Genomic DNA, 22,266 nt, shown 5'->3' on the forward strand with positions numbered 1-22,266 from the left:
CATAATTTTCCTCTGGCTTGAAATTGCATTTGACAAAGTCTTTAGTTTTTGCTTGCTCCTGTACAATTTCTTGGGTTTTGTACACCTCAAATATGAGGTGTTCTTGTTCACCATAACTTCGTTGCTTTGCGGTTCATCATTCACACTTTAAAATAGATACTCTTTTATTAGCGGAAGATGTTTTTGGAATATTTTCCATATATCAAATTTTAGAATATATTCATTAAACAAATGTTTGAATTCCTGTTATATTCAAGATACTGTGCAAGCATTCACTATTCCCAGGTCTGATTTATTGCTCATAGCTTTCTCGTGTACTCAATTGAGTATTTTCAGACTTCATTTTAAGTGGATCTCATTATATTCAGAATGGGGTTACATTATTCATGCAGTCTGCTCAATTCATTTCCTTTTCTCTTTAGCAAGAGAATTTTCCTGTAGTTTAGAATTCCTTTTCCTGTGGATTTTCACTCCTTATGCGTTTTAAGAATAAAGGATTCTAACTATGAATTGTCTTTTTGTTATTATTATTTGCTATCCGAGGGAAATGACCTCTCCTCCCAGCGTGAAATTATTACATTTTTCCTCTGTTAGAAACTTTATTTGTTCAGGGACAAATTCTCCCAGTTTTTGAGGAGACTTCAAAAATTAATTACTTATTAATGATACTGTTCCTCTCTGATTCACTTGTTTCAATTAGGTCTAGCAATTCTCTAAAAGATTGTTGCCTCTGGAGTCAAAGGATCTGGGTTCAAATCCTACCTCAGACACTATATGTGATCTTGAACAAGTTATTTAACCTCCTGTCTATAAAATGATGGGGTTGAATTAGATGTACTCTGAGGCCCCTTCTAGCTCCACGTCTATGATCATGGGCTTCAATTTTGGTTTTGAAATTTTTGAAGGGGCATTTATTTTTATTTAAAGGATTATAAAGGAAGATTATTTACCTTTTTTTCGATTGTTCAAAGCCATAAATGAGCCACAGTCACTTTTTTCTATTATTCTCTCTTGCCAGGATTCTCATTCACCACCCGCCCCTCAAAATTGCCATAACTTTCAGCTACTCCTATTGTTTTAGTCATCTAAATATTGTTTCAGTTCGAAAATTCACTAATTCCTTAGACCCAGAGTCAGTCAGTTGACAAGCATTGATTAGTGGTTTACCATATGCCAGTCACTGAAGATAAAGAAGGCAAAAATAGTTCTAGCCCACAAGGAGTTTACATCGTAGTGTAGGAGACAGCATGCAAAAAATTAGGTGCAAACAAGTTCCATGCAGAGTAAGCAGAAGGCAGTCTGAAGGGGGAAGACCAGTAAAAGTCTCCTGCAAAGGTAGGATTTGAGCCGAATGTCAAAGGAAGCCAAGGAAATGAAGAGATGGGGGTAAGGAGGCAGAGCACTCCCGCCAGGTATGGGGGACAGCCAATGCAGAAGCTTGGAGACTGGCTTGTAGTGTTAGAAGAACTACAACTAGACCAGTGTTGCTGGCTCTGAGTGTGTGTGAAGGCATAGGAAGTGTAAGTGGAAAGGTGAGGAGGGGCCAGGTTATGAAGAGTTTTAATGTCAACACTGGCATTTATTTATCTTTGATCCTGAAGATGTTAGGAAGCCACTAGACCTCCTCGAGGGGAGAAGGAAGGGAGTGTTACATGCTCAGTCCTTCACTTTAGAACAATCATTTGGAAGCTGAGTGGAGAATGGTAAAAAGATGAGTCAGGGAGACCAATTAAAAGGCTGTTACAATAGTCCTGGTGAGAGGTGATGCAGGCCTGCACTAGGGTTATGGTTATGTGAGTAGAGAGAAGGGGACATTTAGGAGAAATGAGAGGAAAAATGGATATGATTTGGCAACGGTTTGGTTACATGGGGGGAGTGAAAGTGAGAAGTCAAGGATGACACAAAATGTATGAGTCTGAGTGACTGGGAATATGGTGGTGCCCTTTACAATAACAGGGAAGTTGGGGGGTGGGGGGATTGGGGAAAACGGTTATGAGTTTGGTTATGAACATGTTGTTTTAGCCGTCTACAGGACATTCAGTGTGAGGTGTCGGAAAGGCAGTAATGACTGTATTCCTGGCTAGTGGCTAGATCTGTATATTTAGATGCAGGAGTTATCTGCATAGAGATAATTGAGTCCATAGTAGCTGATAAGATAGCATAGGGTGAAAAGAGAAGAGGACCTAGGATGGAACCTTGAGTTATATCCATGGTTAGTGGGCATGTTATGAATGAAAAACCAGGAAAGTAGACTGAGAGAGTAGAAGTCTGTGACGTGCTTTTTAAAAAGCAGAGGTGTGAAACACATGGCCATGTGACCCACAACACTCCAGAGTTCAGCCAGTAACAGATTTAAAATGTAACTCGTATTTAGCAAAATAAATAAAAATACAATGAAACAGATGATATCACATTTTAAAAATTAAGTCAATACATGACCCACAGTGATCTTTATGTGTGGCGTAGTGGCCTCCAATTCTATTTGTTTGACTTCACTACTTTAAAGCATACTTGTAGAAAAATTGTCATCTTAAGTTAGTCTCTAAAATGTGGATTCTGTACCCTCTGGGGGCCATGGAATGACCCCAAGGGCTATGTGATCAACCAGTCAGAGGAAGTGAAGACGGTTCCTCACCACACAATAGTCAGTCATGGGCTTGTCTCCAACATGACTAAACTAGACCCCTTCACCTGCTATTATTCAACACTTCTCCCCTCTGCTAGAACAGAGGTCTGACCATGTTACTTTCCTGGATTCATTAAACTTTGGTTGCTCTCTTTTGATTCTAGGATCAAGTTTCATCTTTATCTCATCCTTTTAAAATTTTTGTTTTTATATAAGTTTTATGAGTTACATCATTAGTATAGTAGTGTCTGTATTGGGTACACCTGCTCAAAAATTCTTTACTGATGGGGTGTGCAGTCCAAAAAAATGTGGAGGTGTAGATGACAGTATCCTCATCTCAAAGCAAAAAGAGGCAAGAGCCTGGTTAAAGGGCCTTAGTCATTTGAACACTTCTCAACAGTGACAACACGTCAGTACTAATATTCCAAAATCACGACAAGTAATAGTAGTGAAGCAGAGATTTGAATCTAGGTCCTCCAACTCAAAACTAATGCTCTTCCACTTTACCACACTGCCTAGTTCGAAATTTATTTTCTTAATCATGACAGTTTGCAGTGTCACTATATACATCATTGCTGTTTGTACTATCATTTTATTCTATGAAATGAGACTTAAATATACATTACAGTGTCTTTGAGTAATGAATGGGAGCTGAGAGGAAAAGTGGTTTTTTGCCTGAAGTCTGTTTTTCCCTTTTTGTGGTCATTCATTTACCAGTTTCTCTTTTCTTGGCATTATGGTACCAAATTCTTATTTTCAGGGGAAAAAAAAACTTTTGCTGTCACCAGGCTGTATTATGATTGGCTACAAGCAAATATTTGAGACAGTGAATCATTGATTCCTGGATCATTTGTTTGAAGGAGCTAGACTAGTGCTTTTTTTTGGCTAAGTGTTTGAATGATGATCTGTTTATGATGGAGAAGTCTATGGTTTATACTGACAACAAAATAAAAAAAACTCACTACTTTACAACCTAACATATCTGAGGCCAACATGTCTAAGGCTTAAATTTTTTACCCAAAAAAGAAGATTCTATATTTTTTTTTCAGTAAATCCAAAGCCTCAATATAGAAATAGAAGATCTCATATTTTCTTTTCTTTAAAAAGTTAAAAATGCTTGTGGAGTTTGAGGAAACAAATTTTAAGAAATCTTTTACTCTTATTGTGCTTTTGACCTTATCACTCCCTGTGTAGTAAACCCAGAAGGTTCCATATCACCTCCAGGATCAAATACAGTCCTCTTTGCATTGAGTCTTTCATAACCTTGGTGGCCCCCCCACCCCCACCTTTCCAGTCTTCTTATACCTTATACACTTCATACATACACATGTACTCTGGAATCCAGTGGCATGGCCTCCTTGCTGTTCCTTGAACAAGACACTTCATCTCCCAATTTGAGGAATTTTCACTGGCTGTACCGTGTACATAGAATAGTCTCTCTGCCTTCTGACTTCCCTGAAGTCCCAAATAAAATCCCACCTTCTACAGGAAGCCTTTACCAGTCTCTTTTAGTTCTACTGCCTTTTCTCTGCTAATTATTTCTCTTTTATCCTGAATGCAGCTTGTTTGTACGTAATTATCCCTGTGCTGTTTCCTTCATTAGATTGTGAGCTCCTCAAGATTAAAGACTGTCCTTTACCTTTCTTTGTATCCTAGCACAGTGCTGCCACATAGACTGTTCATTGATGTTTTTCCATAGTTTTGTAGTGCTAATATAAATAACAAAAATAATACTGAAAAGCAGTTGAAATTTGATTAACTGTAGTGACCAATTATGATCCAGAGAACTGATGATAAAATACACCAATCTCTCAGTTGAGAAGTAGTGGGTCTGTGGATGTGGAATGTGTATATACCATCAGACTCCCTTTAACTAGCTCTGTTTTGTTTAAATATTTTTCTTTGTTACTAGGGAAGGTTGAACTGAATAGGGAGGGGCCTGAATATTTTAAGGGAAAAAGACAATTTAATGTGGTAGTTAGGTAACCGAGTGAATAGAGTGTTGGCCCTGGAGTCAGGAAGATCCGTGTTCAAATCTTGCCCCAGACACGCTTATTAACTGTGACCTTGGGCAAGTCACTTAACTTCTGCCTCATTGCTTTCCCATCTATAAAATGGTGATAATGATAGCATGTACTTCCCAGGGCTGTTGTGAGGATCAAATGGGGTAATATTTGTAAAGTACTTTGAAAACTTATATAAGTCCTGTTATTATGTAAAAAAGCAAAAGGAAACACTGTCAACAATATTCCTTTTTATTTTCAAAAACTTGAGAAAACTGGTGGCAAAATGCTTAGTTAAAAAAAATCTAGAGCAGAGACAAGAGAATGTTGTATAAGGTAACAGCAGTATTCTTCGAAGAATAACTGTGAATGAGTTATTTTGAGTGTTGTAAATACTGAGATCAACTACAGAGGACCTTTGAAGGAAGCTGCTGTCCACCTCCAGAGAAAGAACGGGTAGATAGAATTACACATAGTATGGTTTTACGTATAAATATGTATGTTTGTCAGGTGCTGGCCTTTTCTAGTGAGGAGTGGGGAGGGAAGGAAGGAGACAATTTGGAACTTAAAATGTAACCCCCAAAAAATGAAATTTAAAAAATCTGTTGCCTGATTATTCTATAATCCAGTAATACTTTCTATTTATGTGATGATCTATTTATTTCTTTGAATAAAGATGGAAACCCCTTGAGAGCAGGGACTGCTTCATTTTTTGTCTTTGTATCCCCAGTTACTTAAATAGTGTGTTGAGCATTGTTGAGGCTCATTGAATTGGTACCCCTTTGACTGATGAATGACTAAGTTTTAAGGGCAAGAACAGGGTCTTTTTCATCATTGTATTTGTCCCCAGCATCTACCATCAGGGGCCTACACATAGAAGGTACTCAGTGAATGTTGAGTAAATGAATGTAGGGGTCTAAACCCTTTTTAAAAAAATCATTAATGTTCTGTCTTTACATTTTCACAGGTAATACTAATTTCCAGTTTCACACAGCACCTGTTACTTCTGTTTTAATTGCAGTTAGGGTACCTTTTAGTATGTACTGTACTGTGAAACTGGCAGAGGTAGCTCTGATAGTATTATTTTATTGTGATGCTGTATTTGAACAGAATTCTAGACATCTCAACCACTTTATCCAAGTCATTTTAGAGGAGAATATAACATTCTGTAAAAGTATACAAAATGGAAGAGTAAAACTTGTTCTTTACATGTGTTCAGCAAGTTTTTAATTTTTTTAATGTTTCCTAGAATTTGTGGGAACTGGTATATGGAAATTGAGGAAAATCAAAATTATCAATCCTTAAAAAATTCTCCATTTGATATGTCCTTTCTAACCCAGAAGTAGCTCTGGATTTTAGGGCTTTTAGCTGTATAATTCTGGATTTATTAATGCATGCATCATTTATTTGTTATCTTTGAATATCCTTTGAGTTCTCACTGAACCATTGTTCAGCAGATCCATTATTGAGTTGTATTTTAATTGAACTAATAGAGATTTGACAGTGACACTGGCAGTATTAATCAAATGGTACTTGGTGTTGTTTATTGGAACAACAGTCTATATCTTACTGTTTTTAAAATGAGGATCCTGAGAAAGTGTTTCATTGAATACTTGTAAGACATTCGTAAAGAATTAAGATGTTGTGGTTTAAATGTCCACACTTCTGTCTGCTCCTCTATTGCTCTTAACCTTTTCTGTGTCATAGCGTGAATCCCTTTGGCAAAGCCCGTGGATCTCTTCTCAGAATGTTTCAGATACATAGAATAAAATATATAAGATCACAAAGGAAAGCAACTTTATTGAAATATTTATCAAAATGATTTTTTTTAAGTTCATAGATGCCACCTAAAGGTAGCAGTGCTTTTTTCTCTAATGAAATGTTCCAGCTCTTTGGTGCCAAGTAAAACTAGAAAATGGCATTATTTTCCTTTTATTCTCTCTTGTGCCTTTCTTGTCCTCTCTACTCTCATCAGCATAGGTCAGGTCCTCATCGCTTGGGGCATTGTAGTAACTTTCTAGCTGATTTCCTTGGCTCCAGTCTCTCAGAAATCTAGCAAATAACCGTCCTAATGCCCAGGCCTAACCATGCCACACCCCTGTACAACAGTTTTTAGTAGCTCTGCATTGCCTATAATTCTCTAACCTGGAATTTATGGCCATTCACAAGCTAGCTTCAGCCTAATTTTCTAGTCTTTTTTTCTTTAAAAAACATAAATGTCTTATTTATGCATTTTTAAATATAACAATCACTTCCCAGTAAACGCTCCTCCCTGATGTCATTCTTTACAGCAAACAAAAGACATTTGAGCAAAACCATCCAGTAAAGCAGCTGGGACTGACAGTATGTAAGATTCCACAGCTGTAGCCAACCACCCTTCTGCAGAGAGGAAGGAAATGTGTTTCAGTATCATTCACCTTTCCAGGTTTATTTCATATTACATTCTTTCATACAGTCTAGCTTCTAGCCAGACTATAAAACTGTTTCCTCCATTCCTATTTTGCTCACATATAGTTCTGCAAGTCTGAAATACAATTCAGTCTATTTTCTGCCTATTACAGTGTTTTCCTTTCCTTTAAAACACAGCTTAGGTGCCTCCTCCTTGATTTCCCTGCAGCTGAAATTGATCTTTCCCTCATCAAATTTTTTAAATAGAATTTAGTTTATTTAAATGTTTGGCACTTTTTTCATTATTTTTAATTAAATTTTGTTTTTTATCAACAAAAATCTGCTTTCTCTTTCTCCCAACTCCCTCCCATCCTCCATTAGGAGAGAAAAACAAAACCCCGTAACAAACATGTATAGTCTAAGCAAAAAAAAAAAAAATTCCCGTATTGATCATGTCAAAAACCAATTTTTTTTTTGTCTGAATCTTTTAAGTCATTATATCTCTTTCAGGAAGTGGGTAGCATGGAGTCCTCTGGTAGAATCATGAGTCTTCTGGAATTGTGTAATTAGTCATTGTGTTGGTCAAAGTTCCCAAGTCTTTCAGAGTTATTTATCTTTACAGTATTGTTGTTATTGTATAAATTGTTCACTTGGTTCTGCTCACTTCACTCTGAATCAGTTGATACAGACTTCTCAGGTTTCTCTGAAACTATCCCTTTCATTGTTTCTTTAGCACAGTAGTATTCCATTATGTTCATATACTTATTCAATCATTCCCCAACTCATGGGCACCTCCTTAGTTTCATATTCTTTGCCACCACAAAAAATAGTTGCTATAAATATTTCTATACTCCCTTGGAGTTTACTTTGTTTAGGACTAATCCCTCTTTTAATTTTCCTTTCTTATTCCCCTTTTTCTCTCATGTTTCCCTGTCAAGTGAAATATATTTGTGTACCCCTCTCTGTGTGTGTGTGTGTGTCTGTGTGTATTTCCTCCTATTATTCAGATGATAAGGTTCAAGTGTCACCCTTCCTGCATGTTTGTATAGAGTTCTATTTGTACCCTCTTTTAAGATCATCAAAACACAACAGAACCACTCCTAGCCTCTCTTTCTAATTAAGCTCTCTATATATCTCCTGATGGTGATAGGGTTCTGAAAAGGAATATGTATCACCTCCTCATATTAGAATGTAAACAGTTTATCTTTATTTAGTTCCCTTGTGTTTGTTTGCTCATGATTACCTTTTTATGTTTCTCTTGACTCCTGTGTTTGCACTTCAGAGTTTCTATTCAGTCTGGTCTTTTCATCAGCAATGCTTGGAAGTCCTCTGTTTCATTAAAGGTTCATTTCTTCCTCTGTAAGATTATACTCAGTTTTGATGGACAGTAGTCTTTATTGAAAGCTTATATAGCATTTGACTTCTGAAATATCACATTCCAGGCTTCTACTCTAAATGATGGTAGCTACTACATCAGGTGCAGCCTATAGGTACTTGAATTCTTTCTTTATGGCTGCTTTTAGTGTTTTTCTTGGACCTAGAAGCACTAGATTTTGATTATAATGTTCCTAGAAGCATTCATTTTAGGGTTTCTTATTAGAGGTAACCAGTAAATTCTTTCTGTTTCCACTTTGCTCTCTGGTTCTGAGATATGGACAGGTTTTGGGGGTTTGTTTTGTTTTAATTATGTCTAGTCTCTTTTTGGTCATGGCTTTCAAGTAATCCAGTAATTCTTAAATTTTCCCATCTTGATCTGTTTTTTAGGTTAGTTGTTTTTACTATGAAGTGCCTTAATTTTATTTTATTTTTTCAGTGTTTTGACTTTTAATATTTTTTTTGTTGTCTCATGGAGTCATTAGCTTCTATTTGATCCATTCAGATTGCTTGGACAAGCCGTTAGTTCTCTTCCCAATTCCCTTTTCTTGTGCCACGCTGTTAGTTCCTTTCTCAATTCTTTCTTCCATAGCTCTCATTTCTTTTCCAGTTTTTTCTTCTAGCACTCTGATAGAATTTATAAAACACACTTTAAATTCCTTAAATTCTTGCTTTAGCTCTTCTAGGAATTCTAATTGAACTTGTGTCCAACCTCTGTTTTTCTCTGAGGCTTTGCTTGTAGAGGTTTTGGAGCAATTCTGTTCTTCTGGGTTTCTGTCTTCAGCGTTCATGTCACCAGAATAGCTCTTTATGATGGGATTTTTGTTTGTTTGCTTGCTCATTCTTCTATCCTACTTCCAGACTTTAGGTTTAATGGTAGGGCCGGGCTGTGCATCCTTCTACAGGGAATATCAGGATTGAGCTTGTGCGCACTAGGGTCCTGATGCTGTTTTCTTAGGCTGTTGTTGAATGTTATATTATTCCAGGATCTCAGGGATAGCTCAGGATAAGGAGCTAGAAGTTTTCAGTGCTCCCAAAGTGATGTGATCCAGGGCAAAGTTTGATCACTGCCCTCCTATACTGAACTCTACATGTTCCTGACTTGGGTCTGGATCTGTGAACACACCTGTGGGCCTGCCCTATTTGGAGTTTTAGTAGGCTGCTGCTGACTTAACCACTGTCAGCCATCTGGAAAACTACTAGTTCAGAATGACAGAACTGCAGGCTCCCCTTTGATCTGTGTTTCCTTCCCTGGTTAGTCCACTGTAGGCCTCAGCCTGTGCCATATACAACCTAGGGCCCATGACCTGAAATGCCAAGGTTCCTTCTACATTCCTCTCTGAATCTGTGATCTGAAACTGGATAGCAAGTGACAGAGCTTCCTGTTAGCACCTTTTCCTGCACCCTGCACAAAGTCAGGCCTGGCCTCTGTACTGGATCTAAGACCCCTTCTTGCTCTGGTACATAGCCTCTCCCTGTGCTGGAATTCTTGTGCGGTTATTCCTGGCTAGACCCTGTCCCCACTGTCTAAAGATGTCTTTGACTGTGTCTGTCTGTACCAACCTGGTCAGGAAAAATTACTCATTTTGATTTTTTTTAATTGACTTTCCCAATCAGGAGGACTTGCCCTAGTGCAAGGTTGGGGAACCTTTGGCCCCGAGACCACATGTCGCCTTCTAGGTCCTTGGGTGCAGCCTTTTGACTGAGTCTGAGTTTCACAGAACAAATTCTTTTATGAAGGGGATTTGTTCTGTGAAGTTTGGATTTTGTCAAAGGGCTGCACGTGAGGACTTGAAGGGCCACATGTGGCCTCAAGGGGACACACGTTCTCCATCTCTGGTCTAACGTGTTTTCAAGATCTCTATGAAAGAGTTGTGAAGTAAAGCTCAGCTGTACTTCTTCCTGCTCCTCTGCCATTTGTTGACATTTTCATATAGCTATCATTTCCCATTGATGTGAACTACAGGCAGGGCTCCTACCATCCTTTGCCCAGTCTGTCAGTTAGTAAACATTTGTTAAGCACTTACTATACACCAGGCATTGTGCTAAGCACTTGTTCCAGAGAACCCACTCTCCTACCTTGTGTCAAAAGAATTACAGCTAAGCACAACAAGTCAGTACATTGGCCATGTCTTTAAAAAGTATGCCACACTCTATACCTGTAATCCACCACCTGTTTGCCAAAAGGAGGGAAGCATACTTCACCATCAGACTTGTCATTATTGGTCAGAATTCTGATGTCTTTCAGTGATGTCTTCATTTCTATTATCATTGTCGTTATGCAGTTATTCTCCTGATTCTTCTTTATTCTGCTCAATTCTTATGATACAATAATATTTAATTACATACATATGCCACAATTTATTCCACCATTCTCTAGTTACCAATCATCTACACTGCTTCCAGTTCTACATACCACAAAAAGGGCTACTACAAATATTTGTTAACGTATACATAGGAGCTTTCCTTCTGTTTTTGCCCTTCCGAAGGTACATGCTCAGTTGTGGTATTACTGGTTCCTTGACTATAAATAGTTTAGTAATTTTTAGTATAATTCTTGTTTTCCATAACACCAGGACCAATTCATTCACTGCTCTACCAACATTATGTTAATTATCATGCCTGTCTTCCTAGAGCCCTTCCAACATTAACCATTTCCATCTTGTCACCTTTACCACTTTGATGGTTGTTAGATGAAACCAAAAATTGTTTTTCCTTTCTCTTGTTAGTGATTTGGAGCATTCTCCCAGATGGTTGTTGATTGTTCCCATTTCTTCTTTTGCAAAGTGACTTCCCATATCCTCCTACCCCTTGTGTATTTGAAAATGGTCCTTAATCTTTTATATTTGTTTCAACTCCTTATATTTCTTGTATGTCTTAGTGTCTGCAGCTAGTTGGCACCTTGGCCATAATGTTGGGCCTGGAGTCAGGAAGACCTTAGTTCAAATCCAGCCTCAGCCAATTACTAGTTGTGTAACCCTAGGTAAATCACTCAGTAGACTGTGGGCTCCTTAAGGGCAGGGACTATGTTTTGCTTCTTTTTCTAGCACCAGTGCTTATCACAGTACTTGGCACATAGTAGCCACTTAATGAATGTTTACTGACTATTAACTTAACCTCTGTCTGCCTCAATTTTCTCATCTGTGAAATGGAGATTATAGTAGCACTTTCTTCCTAGAAGTGTCTTGAGACTCAAATGAGATACTAATAGTAAAGTGTTTAGCATGATGCTTTGTATATAGAAGGTGCTTAATAAATTCTTGTCTCTTTCCTTCCTTAATCAGAGATATTTGCTGTGAAGACTTTCCCTCAGGCATTAGTATTTTTACTTACTCTAGCTCAACAGTGTTTTCATACAAAATTTTTTAAATTTGATTTAATCAAAATTATCTTTTTTTAAATAAAAACTTCAATCTCTTATTTGGTTAAGAATTATCCCCTCCAGCCATAGTTTTACAAGATAACCTCTTTCCAGTATCTTTGTTTAAAAAAAAAGGGTACTTCTTTCTCTGGATTTTTCTTTTGTTCTTATATTCTTCATTGAATCATATTTGTGTGTTTGTCTCATCCTCATCTTAGATTGTAACCTCTTGGGGAGTAAGCGGCTGTCTTTCATCTTTTTATACCATTGCTTGAAGAAGGGAGGTAGTCCTCTGAAGACTAGAGAGGTCACTATAGTAGGTTTAGTGTTTGTTGAATTGCTTTGAATTAATGTAATATTTCTTTTCATATCCTTAAGAACATTATGTTTGTTGGCTTGTTTCTAAAGAGATGCTATCTAAGATCTCTTCCAGCTCTAAAGCTGTAAAACTGTGTGTGATTTTCAACTGCAGTAACTCCTAAGATCTTTTAATTATTTGATGATTTCTTTTGTGATATGCCTATCTGTTCTATTGAATGTTCCTTTATTGATTTAATTTTTATTCAGATAATTATTTTGTCAGTAAAAACTGTAGCCTTCATAATTAAAAATCTGTTTTTAAACTATACTTCTTGGTTTGATAGTTGAGATCATTTTCTGAGTTATTAAAAGAAAGATGATCTGTGTGTGGCATGAAGATAACAATTCAACTCAGTACTTCAACCTTGAAATAATAGTAGTGGTTTTTTTTTCACCATTGTCCTATAAATTATCAGTGAACCATATTTAAAAATAAAACTCATATACATGCCAGATGTGGTAGCTCAGGCCTATAATCCTGTAGGCACCAATATGGTGAGCTCTTTGACACAAGGGCTATGTAGGGAGAGATGAGTTAGCCCCGGGCAAAGATGGCCAGGTTAAAGCTTCCATCCCTATAAGTCGTGAGATTAGCTCTACTTGAGACTGGGCAGAGATTTAGTCTCAAAACTTTTTAAAAACTAAAAATTATATACACATATAGGTGACTTCCAAACATAATGAAACCCAAATAAGCTAAAAACCTGTGTAGCTTAATTCATTTTTATTTCCTTTATCTCTAAACATCTTCAACTCAGAAACTTTTTTCTTTACTAGGATGGCTTTAGAAATTGAAAGCAAACCAACTTATTTTTAACAAATTCTAGTTTTGACCTCCTTCAAAAAAAAATCACTGCATTTTTGACTTGGGCTCAGCCATTAGCAGCTTAGTTAATTTTTATAGAAACTGCCCTAAGTGCTGGAGTTAAAAACTAAATTGTAGCTTTATAGCCTCCCTTGTTCTCTCCTCCTTCAAGCCTTGCTACTTCCTAGCCTTAATCTTATCTTGAAGTTCTTGAATATTTGCCTAGTATTTTGGCATTTGTTTTCCTTTCTTTCACTTCCTTCCCCTTCTTTGTTGATAGGTAGACTGAATTCCTACAGTCAACTTGTGATTATGTATCTGTCATCATCCCAGATGATGATAATGATTCAGGAAGCAGTACTACAGCCCTGAAGCATTTGGGGATTACAACAGTGGATGCTGGGGAGACCAGTAAGAAACATCCCTCAACCTGCTATACAGTAGTCACGTATGTGTTACAATTGTTGTTAATCACCATAGTAGAATGCCGCACCATCTTAGATGATACATGATACTAAATGTCCTGACAGCTAGAAGATAAGAAATCTTGTCCCATGCAACAGTGTATGCTCAATTCAAGATTCCCTGTTACAAAGCCCAGCAAGGTCTGGGGCTTTCTGCTGTTGTAACCCCAAAAGATTAATAGATTATCCACAAGCTTTTGAGAAACTTGAAACAATCTACTTGGCATATGTTTCTTCTCCTCAGGTAAAGAACTTCTAAAGTTAAAGAACCAGGAAGAATGATTTTAAATAAATACTCCATTGGTATATCGGCTTAATTTACTGACCAGTTGCAGATGTGTCAGAAAATCTTGGATTTTTTGCCTTTATATCTGATGTATCCCATCATTGTCTTCTTGTTCACGAGCCAACCAGCTGACCTGTTCTGTGGGAAAAGCCAGAAAGGTTTGCTTTAAGTGTTTATCTTTCCCAGCAGTCAGCCTAATCTATGAGATAAATAGAAAGCCAAAGCAGGAACCCCAAAAGGCAAATACTTTAGTTTTATATCTCACCTGGCACTTAAACCTCTTGGTATTCTGCTTTCTTACAAAAATAATGCCTTGGGGCAGCTAGGTGGTGTAGTGAGTAGAGCACTGGTCTTGGAGTCAGGAGGACCTGAGTTCAAATTTGGCCTCAGACACTTGATACACTTACTAGCTGTGTGACCTTGGGCAAGTCACTTAACCCCAATTGCCCTGGCTTCCCCCCTCCAAAAACAGATAAACAAACAAAAAAATAATGCTTTGTCCTTTGTAGGGAACAGAAAGTAGAAGTGGCATTGCTTAGACTATTAGAGATATCCTCTCCACCTGAGCCCTTCATCCTGTATACCTCATGCCTCCCCCCTCAGGACTCTTTTAATCATGTGTTTTAAAAACACAAATGGACATTAATCGATTGCCAGAAATTATGAATCCATAACTAACCCCTTTTGTCTCTGAAGAACAGAAGTGCACCTTTTTTTTCCTATGATCCACCATTTAATCTAGCACACACTTATTTAGTGTCTGCTGAAGCAAGGCACTGGTGATACTAAAAGCAGAATGAAAATTGGTCCCTGCTCATTATGATACTGAATTAAATTATTTACTGTTACCCTCTATCCAGACTAATAAAAATATTTCTCTTCCTCCTCATCTTGTCCAAATATAACTGCTTAAACTGTTGAGTGCCTGCTACCTGCCATGAAATATTCCATGTTTTTCTGGTGTCTCAAACGTGGCCAGATTATCTTTTTCTTTCTAATATCTCTTTAAAATAAGAGTTCTTAACCTGGAGTCTATGAACTTCATATATCTCTGTGTGTGTGTATTTTAGTATAATTGGTTTCCTATTTTATTTTATGCATTTTAAAACATTATTCTAAGAAGAGGTCCATAGGCTTCACCAGACTGCCAAAGGGATCCATGACACAGAAAAAGATTATGAACTTTTGCTCTAGAACCTTACTGGTTTTTATCAGTTATGTGAAGTCTCTGATTCCATCATTAAGATAATTGCTTGTCTTAAAATTGCCAGCAACAAAGTTGGCACATCACCTCACCTTTTCTACAGATGCAACAAAAACAACCTCTTACTGTGTAAATGTTGCTCGTTGGCATAAAACAGAAAAGTACATTTCCAAAAACAGATCTTGTTTACCAGGACAAGAAACTTTGTCGCCAATACTCCTTACTGTAAATTACTGATAAAGCCTGCAAGTTGGGTTGTCTAAGCAGTTTAGGTAATTTATTCTGGGTTCTGATCCCTTCTAATCCTCTTAGAGTTATAGACTGAGTAACATTAGTTTTGTCCCTTGATCTAGGAATAATAGACAATCTTGAGAAAATCTTTTATGTAATTCCTTCCCCCTTCCAAAAAAAGAGAGAAAATGACCTAATTATAAAAAGAGGTTTTCCATTTTTAATAGGGAAGCAGTCCTTTAGGTAATTGCTTATGTTCTTTCTAATATTTCTGCATAGAGAGGAAGAACTCTTAAGTTTGAGGTTCACATCAGCAGTCTTTCTAAGCCTCACTGAACTAGGTTATGAGTTACTGATCAACTTCTTGTAATGGAAATAAGTAAGGAGTTACTGTTTCACAGTTAATTACTTTCCTGTTATCCAAATATATCTCTTTGTGCTAGTTCCACTTGGGGGAAATTGCCAAAAAATGAACTAATTTTACTTCTGAAGCCTATAAAATCAGGGTTAGGAGAAACCTTAAGTAGATTGGTGGCTAAAGATCCTCAACTCCTTTAACTGTTTGTTTGTTTGTTTTTTAATTTGTTTTTTAGACCTGCTTTTGGATGATCAGGGTTTATTTTAGGTGATAATGTTGGATACCGAATCTACAACTTCCTTTGGATTCCAGTTGTTGATGACAAATACCATGCAAATACCTCAATTCAAGATTATGAAAACAGTACTTGGAAAACTTTCTCAATGATTGTCTTTGCTTGGGTTGTGTTTTATGCTAGCAGAAGCCTTGTACAAGGTTTGCTGCTGACTCTAGAGCAGCATATATCAAGTTTTCTGGGAACTTTGGGAGCCACCAACATGGGCAACTCTTGTATTTGTCGAGATGATAGTGGCACAGAAGATAATGCAGAGTCCCAGCATCAGCAGACTGAGAACAGTGTAATACCAGCAGCTGAAAACAGAAGCCATCTAAGGGACCCTGTGAGACCACCTAGGAGGGGTCGAGGACCACATGAGCCAAGAAGAAAGAAGCAAAATGTAGATGGCTTGGTGTTGGACACACTGGCAGTAATTCGGACACTTGTAGATAAGTAAGTACCCACCTACCAATCACTTCACCTTTAAAGAAAATTTTTCTGCTAGGAACTTCTAACAGTTGGCTTCATCTTGTTTTACATGTTGCATCAAGATATATAACAATGAGCCTTGCACTTCTAGGGAAAGAGAGGATATTTTTGTTGGTATCTCTAATGGCAGTATAAATTATATGGTTCTGTGTTTTCCCTTTCCAGCATTGACTTCAGCCTGAATTTGTCTAAACATTATTGTAGGAAGAAAACACTAATTAAAGCTCTGATCTCCATTAGTGGAAAAGTAGAAGACAAGATGAGCAAGTTTATTACTGGTGATAACAGGAAATAGTTTAAGAAGATTCATTGTCATTAGTACTCTCTCATCCATGCCACTGAACGGAAATTCAAGTTGTCTCTCCTAACAGAGAGCACATGTGTGATTATTAGGTATAAAGAGTATATCTTTAACTTCCTGAAAGAAGAGACTAAGGGCAGTTTTCATCTTGTCCCCTATATTCTCCATCTACATCCTTTATAAATACGCTTGTTCTGCTTGTGAATTAATGCAGCAAGTGAAAACTACTACATACATATTCCATTTTAAGAAAACTAAAGTCAGCCTGGAACAGTGGAAGGCGCATTAGGTTTGGAGTCAGAGCACCTGGGATTGAAGCCCAACAAAGTCACTCACTACCTGTTTCCATAGGAGATAGCATGGTGCAGTAGAAAGAATGCTAGTTCTAAAATCAGAGGTCCTGGGTTTATGCCCCACCTCTGTTGTTTACTACTTTTGTGACCCAGGCTTCACCTTCACACTATAAAATAAAGGGGGTTGGTTGATGGGTTAGATGACTTCTGATATCTCTTCCGGCTCTAAATCTATGATTCTATGAAAATTATGGGATTGGATTACATTACTGGTAAAGTCCCTTCTGGCTCTAACTGTGATCCATAATACCCTGAAAATTAAATCTACAAAAATCTAAATGTGTAAAACAGCAACAATATAAGTAGTAAGGGTCACATTATAAAAGGAGTCTATATTTTACAGAATGAATCACTTTAGCACTCCTTTAAATAGGATTTTTTTAGTGCATGTAAATTATCTTTTATTTATAAAAGTTCATTTTGGAAAAAAATTCTTTTTGTAAACAATTTTTCAGAAAAACATTGAATATAGCGCTGAAATGACATTATTTTCTGTTTTTATATGTTGACATACTGTAAGTTTGATGTCATTACTACTCCAGGGAAATAAACTTTTGTTTTACATTTTTCCCTAGCAGAGAGAGAGAGAATTTGTGGATGTGTGACTCGATTGGTCTCCACACAAGTCAGCAATTGTATTGGGGGAAGAAAAACTAACTTTAGAACTAGCCATTGAAACAGTGAGATCAAAATGCCTTTAATGATGATGTACATCTGAAGAAGTACCCTTCAACATTAAATTAACTCTATGTAGCTACCGTACCACAATTGAATATAAGGGGATGAGAGCTTGCATTCTTATATATAAAATCCCTCTCTACAGACATAAAAATAACTGGGAGTACATTGAACTTCTGTTTTGGAGAACTCCAACAAAATACTGAGTTTTGGAATCATCCAGGGCAATAACTGATTTTTAAAAATCACCATTTACAGAGCTATAAAATTATTGTGAATGGCTGTGATAAAGAAATAAGGGAGTAAATAGCAAGCCAAGGTAATTGCAACCCATTGAAAAAGCAGGTGCAAAGCGGCTTTGCCAGTTTTAAAAAATGATTAATGGAATGGCAGTGGGTGGAAACTTTATTTGCAAGTCTCCAGAAGGTGTCCCCAGTAACAACTATGCTTTTTGTGAAAGCAATAAGACAAGTGCAGTATATTTGAAAGCACAAGAAAATCCTCGCATTAAACAAAGGCAGTGGAATCATGGAAAAGAAAAAGCAAAAACGAACATGGAATAAATGGATACAAAACACTATGAACAAATACAGTCTAACACTTTAAATCATATTATAGACCTGGAAAGATATTTTATTCAATAATACTTTGAAGAGGAAGACAGTGGCCTCTTATGAAGTTTAATAGGGCTCTTGAAACAAAACTTTAAAGATAATAGGCTCAGAGAACCTGGTAGGAAGAGTTTTTTCCTAAAATTAGTTCCTTAACATACTGCTAAAACAATTTGTACTTCATCCTTTCTCTACAAGCCTTTCTTTATTCAGGAAAAGAGTACCTTTGATTTGTCTAGAAAAGAAGAAAATTCTTAATACTACTTGTTGTAAGAGCAAATCTGGTAGAACCAAATGCTGCTTTTTTTAGTCCTAATTTTTTTCTCGTTTACTTTATCCTATCTTGACTTTGAAAGAGCTGACCACTGTTAGTATGTGGCTCTACCTCTAGCTAAATTTCTTTTCTTAAACTAGCATTTTCTGCTTTGTGTGAAAAATTAAAATAGATTTCCTTCTTGTAGGGACCACCTATGTGACTTCAAAGTTTGGGTTTTTAGTCAAAGTTTAAAATTATTTCACCTTAGATCAACTGTGAAAATAGCTACTTAAGGCTGCCTTTTTACTGAATTCCTTAATTGCTCATGTGCTTGGGCTTGACAGACTGTGTAGCTGGATAGATTTGGAGTATTTGTTAATAAGACTACTTTAAACTATTTACTGAAAAGTGTTTTGGAGAAAATATCATTCTGCTTGCTTAGCCATTTTATCCATCTTGAATTTAGGTACTTGTCTACTGAAATTTCTAAAAGGCAGGTCATTGCCTATCTACTGATTTGAACTTCTGTCCCACTTCCTGGCCTTTCATCATTTTCTCTGATTTAGCTTGTTTTCTTTGTTGTATAATTAGACAGAAAATGTTTCCAAGGAGCCTAATAATAAATAGACATCCATAAAGGATTTCAGTGGGTAATCTGTTGTGGCAAAAACACCAAACCAAGAATTCGTAAACCTTGTTCCAGTTTCTACTGTGCCACCAATTATCTCTTTGACCTTGAGTAAGTCCCCTCACCGGGCCTGTTTCCTTATTTGTAAAATGAGAGGCTTAGCCTAAATGATTTCTAAGATACTGTCCAGCTCTAAAATTGTATAATTTACTTTCTTCCATGGAATCTCACCTTCCCTGATTTGCCATGCTTCCCTTTTCATATCTCTTTTATGTGTCTCTGAAGGGCTGGTTCTTTCTAGTCACCTTTTCTTTAATAGCTATAGTTTGACTCCTTACAGTTTAAGATTTCTTGACTTGGGTTAGGTGAGCGCTGAGGTCCCTTCAGACTCTAAATCCTTTGTCTTAGGAGAAATTTTTCAAAATTACAAATTCCCAAAATCTCTAGAGTTGGATGGAACCTCAGAACATCTGGTCTACATGAACAGAAATCTCTATAACATCACTGACAAATAGCTATCTGACGTTCAGTTGATAACCTTCAGCAAAGGAGGAACCTACTACCAACTGAGGTTACCCATTCTGGTTTTGGACAGTTATAATTAGTAGGAGGTTTTTCCTTATATCAAACCTAGATCATCCTTCCAGCACTGTCTACCCACTGCTCCTAGTTTTAACCCTTCAAACCAAACATAGCAAGTCCGATTCCTCTTCTGTATTATCAGCTCTTCAACGGCTTGAAGATGGCTATCATGTTGCTCCCAAGTCTTCTCTTCTCTAGACTAAACATCCTCAGTTCCTTCAACCAGTTCAGGCATGGGATAGTCACCAGTCCCCTCACCATCCTGTTTACCTTTCTCTGGATACTATATTAAGTGGGTAAATTAATTGGGCCTGCAATATATTTAGTGTTTATCACATATATTGCTTGTGACATTCATATATAGAAAATATCACATAGGCATTTATACCATCTCCCAAGCCCCTACTTAGTTTACTAGGGTCCACCACAGTAAGTTCAGATAGCTGACTGACTATGTCCTTAATAAGGATGTTCTGCAAGGTTGTTTACAAGGATGTTCTACAGGTTGAACTGTGTCAACAAATGGGTAAACCAGAGTATCTGTTAGGACCAATTGGGTGTTGCCACAGCCTCCAAGAGAAGTATAAAAACTCAGCTGGATAGTGCCGTGGTGAAGCTGTTCAGCCAGAGATCACTGACCTTTGTGATGCCTGGTCTTGAAACCTGATCAATCTGAAGTTGACTGCATCTCCAGAGACAGGTGAGCTGGAGTCCAAGACTGCTGTGCAGAAATTCTCCGGCTAAGAATCATCTGAGAGAGATGTTGTCAGACCTACCATGAGTGCAATCACTTTATAGAGATACCAAGTGACATCTTTTCAACTCTCTGTGGGCTTTTATACTTGTCCTGCTGTGGCCCATCCTAGTTGTATTGGTAGGATCTCAGTACTTACATGGGTTGTACACTCACTGTTTGGTATAGTCCATCTTTGTAGTTCTAATAGCTGTTTAACAGTAAATGGGTGCTATGCTTGTACCCTATTTCCATGTCTATATTTCTACTTTTCAGGTTCCTAATGAATTCTTTGGGGATTCAAAGGTGAATCTATTCATTATTTTCTATATCATAAACCTAAATAAGAACTAATGAAACAAGGCAGACATACTCTATCAATGTTCTTACTAGCATGACATCCAGAACTGAACACAATTCTCACTTTTTTGGATGGCCTCATTTTATCAATTCATATCTTTTCAAACAGAATATTTCTTTTAAATCTTAGCAAGTTCAGATCATTATTTCAGTATTTTCTGAAAGAGACCTGTAAAATAAAATAGAAGCAGTGATGATTATGAATTTATGTTGAACCTTAATTCTTCCCCTAGCACTTCATTTAGGTTTCTTTTTTGTCTTCATAAGAATCTCTACAGGGATGTCATGAAGGCTACATTTACCTTCCTGAGGTTCAGAAAGGTTAAATGCTTTGCAAATGTTCCTTCCATCTAATGAGATTTCATTTTATAAATGTTCATTTCCTCTTTTTTTGTTTAATTGCCGTCATGGGGAGATTGAGTTTACGAAATGGCCATTTAATATGAGCATTAGTACTTATAGGTTTGTAGCTCACAGTTTCTTGCCTTCCTTCCACTATATTCATTCATTCATAGTCTCCTCTTTCTCCTTCCCACAATTGAATTTTAATTCAAAGCTTTCATTTATAATTTTCCCAAGCTTGACATTTTAATTGTCTATTTTTCAGTGACCAGGAACCTCCTTATTCAATGATCACATTGCACGAAATGGCAGAAACAGGTATCATAATGCTTTTTGTTCAGAAAGAATTATTAGCATAAAGAAATGCTTTGTTGATTTTTTTTCCAGAAAAAAATAAACAATTATTCATGTAAAATAGTTCCTGTTTGAGAAGTTTGAAATGATAACGTACAGTTTTGGTGTACTAAGTGTATGTGTTTTAAATGCAGTGAAATTGAACAATGTCTACATGCAGTTTTTCCCCCCAAACACAATGTTCTCACCTGCTTAAAATATATTATCTCATCAAATGAGAAGCATTTTGTAGGTCTCAAAGTGCTACTGTTATTGCTCAAAATACTATTATTACTGTTATCTCATGTATAATTTTTAAATGGCTCTTAGTTTACATATTCCTTCTCCACATATTTTCTTCCCCTCTTGTGCCCTGCCCTATAGACTGAATATGTCTACTGTGCTTAAATATCTGGTAGTTACACTAATCATTTCCATAGCTATTCTTAGTTTTTTTAATTGTATGGATATATTTGTTTTGCTATCGTTGTTTTATATCATCCGCATTTCCTAATATGTCCATTCCCCCCTGTCCCTCCCAGAGAGCTAGTCCTTAAAACAAAGAGTTAAAAAGGGAGGAAAAGCAGTTCAATAAAACCAACAGATACATCAGCCTAGCCTGACATTATATGCAGTGATCCAAGGTGTGTGTGTGTGTGTGTGTGTGTGTGTGTGTGTGTGTGTGTATATATATATTCTTAAAATGGAAAAAAAAAATCAGTTCTAAAAGCCCATATTCCAATAAGGTTAATTCCATTTAGAGACAATTCTTTCCTGATTTAGATGCATTCAACTTCATCCATTATATACCAACAGCCAATCACCTCAGCCAAGTGATTTGTTTGTCACAGCAACCTGTCCCC

General features: G+C 36.9%; 1 protein-coding gene across 2 annotated transcripts in view; it reads left to right on the forward strand.

The window, feature by feature from the left end:
* Positions 1-22,266, forward strand: part of RSPRY1 (ring finger and SPRY domain containing 1) — a 63,365-nt gene that overhangs the window by 5,111 nt on the left and 35,988 nt on the right. Inside the window, exons 2-5 of one of the 2 annotated variants that reach the window (XM_036751736.1) lie at positions 13,198-13,365; positions 13,626-13,825; positions 15,696-16,190; positions 21,336-21,388. In XM_036751736.1, the coding sequence (XP_036607631.1) occupies positions 15,844-16,190; positions 21,336-21,388 (400 nt within the window). In that variant the 5' untranslated portion in view covers positions 13,198-13,365; positions 13,626-13,825; positions 15,696-15,843. The remainder of the gene's footprint in view (positions 1-13,197; positions 13,366-13,625; positions 13,826-15,695; positions 16,191-21,335; positions 21,389-22,266) is intronic. The other variant, XM_036751735.1, reaches the window with a different exon arrangement.

The sequence above is a fragment of the Trichosurus vulpecula genome, chromosome 3, assembly GCF_011100635.1.
Source record: "Trichosurus vulpecula isolate mTriVul1 chromosome 3, mTriVul1.pri, whole genome shotgun sequence".
In the NCBI taxonomy this organism is placed as follows: Eukaryota; Metazoa; Chordata; class Mammalia; order Diprotodontia; family Phalangeridae; genus Trichosurus; species Trichosurus vulpecula.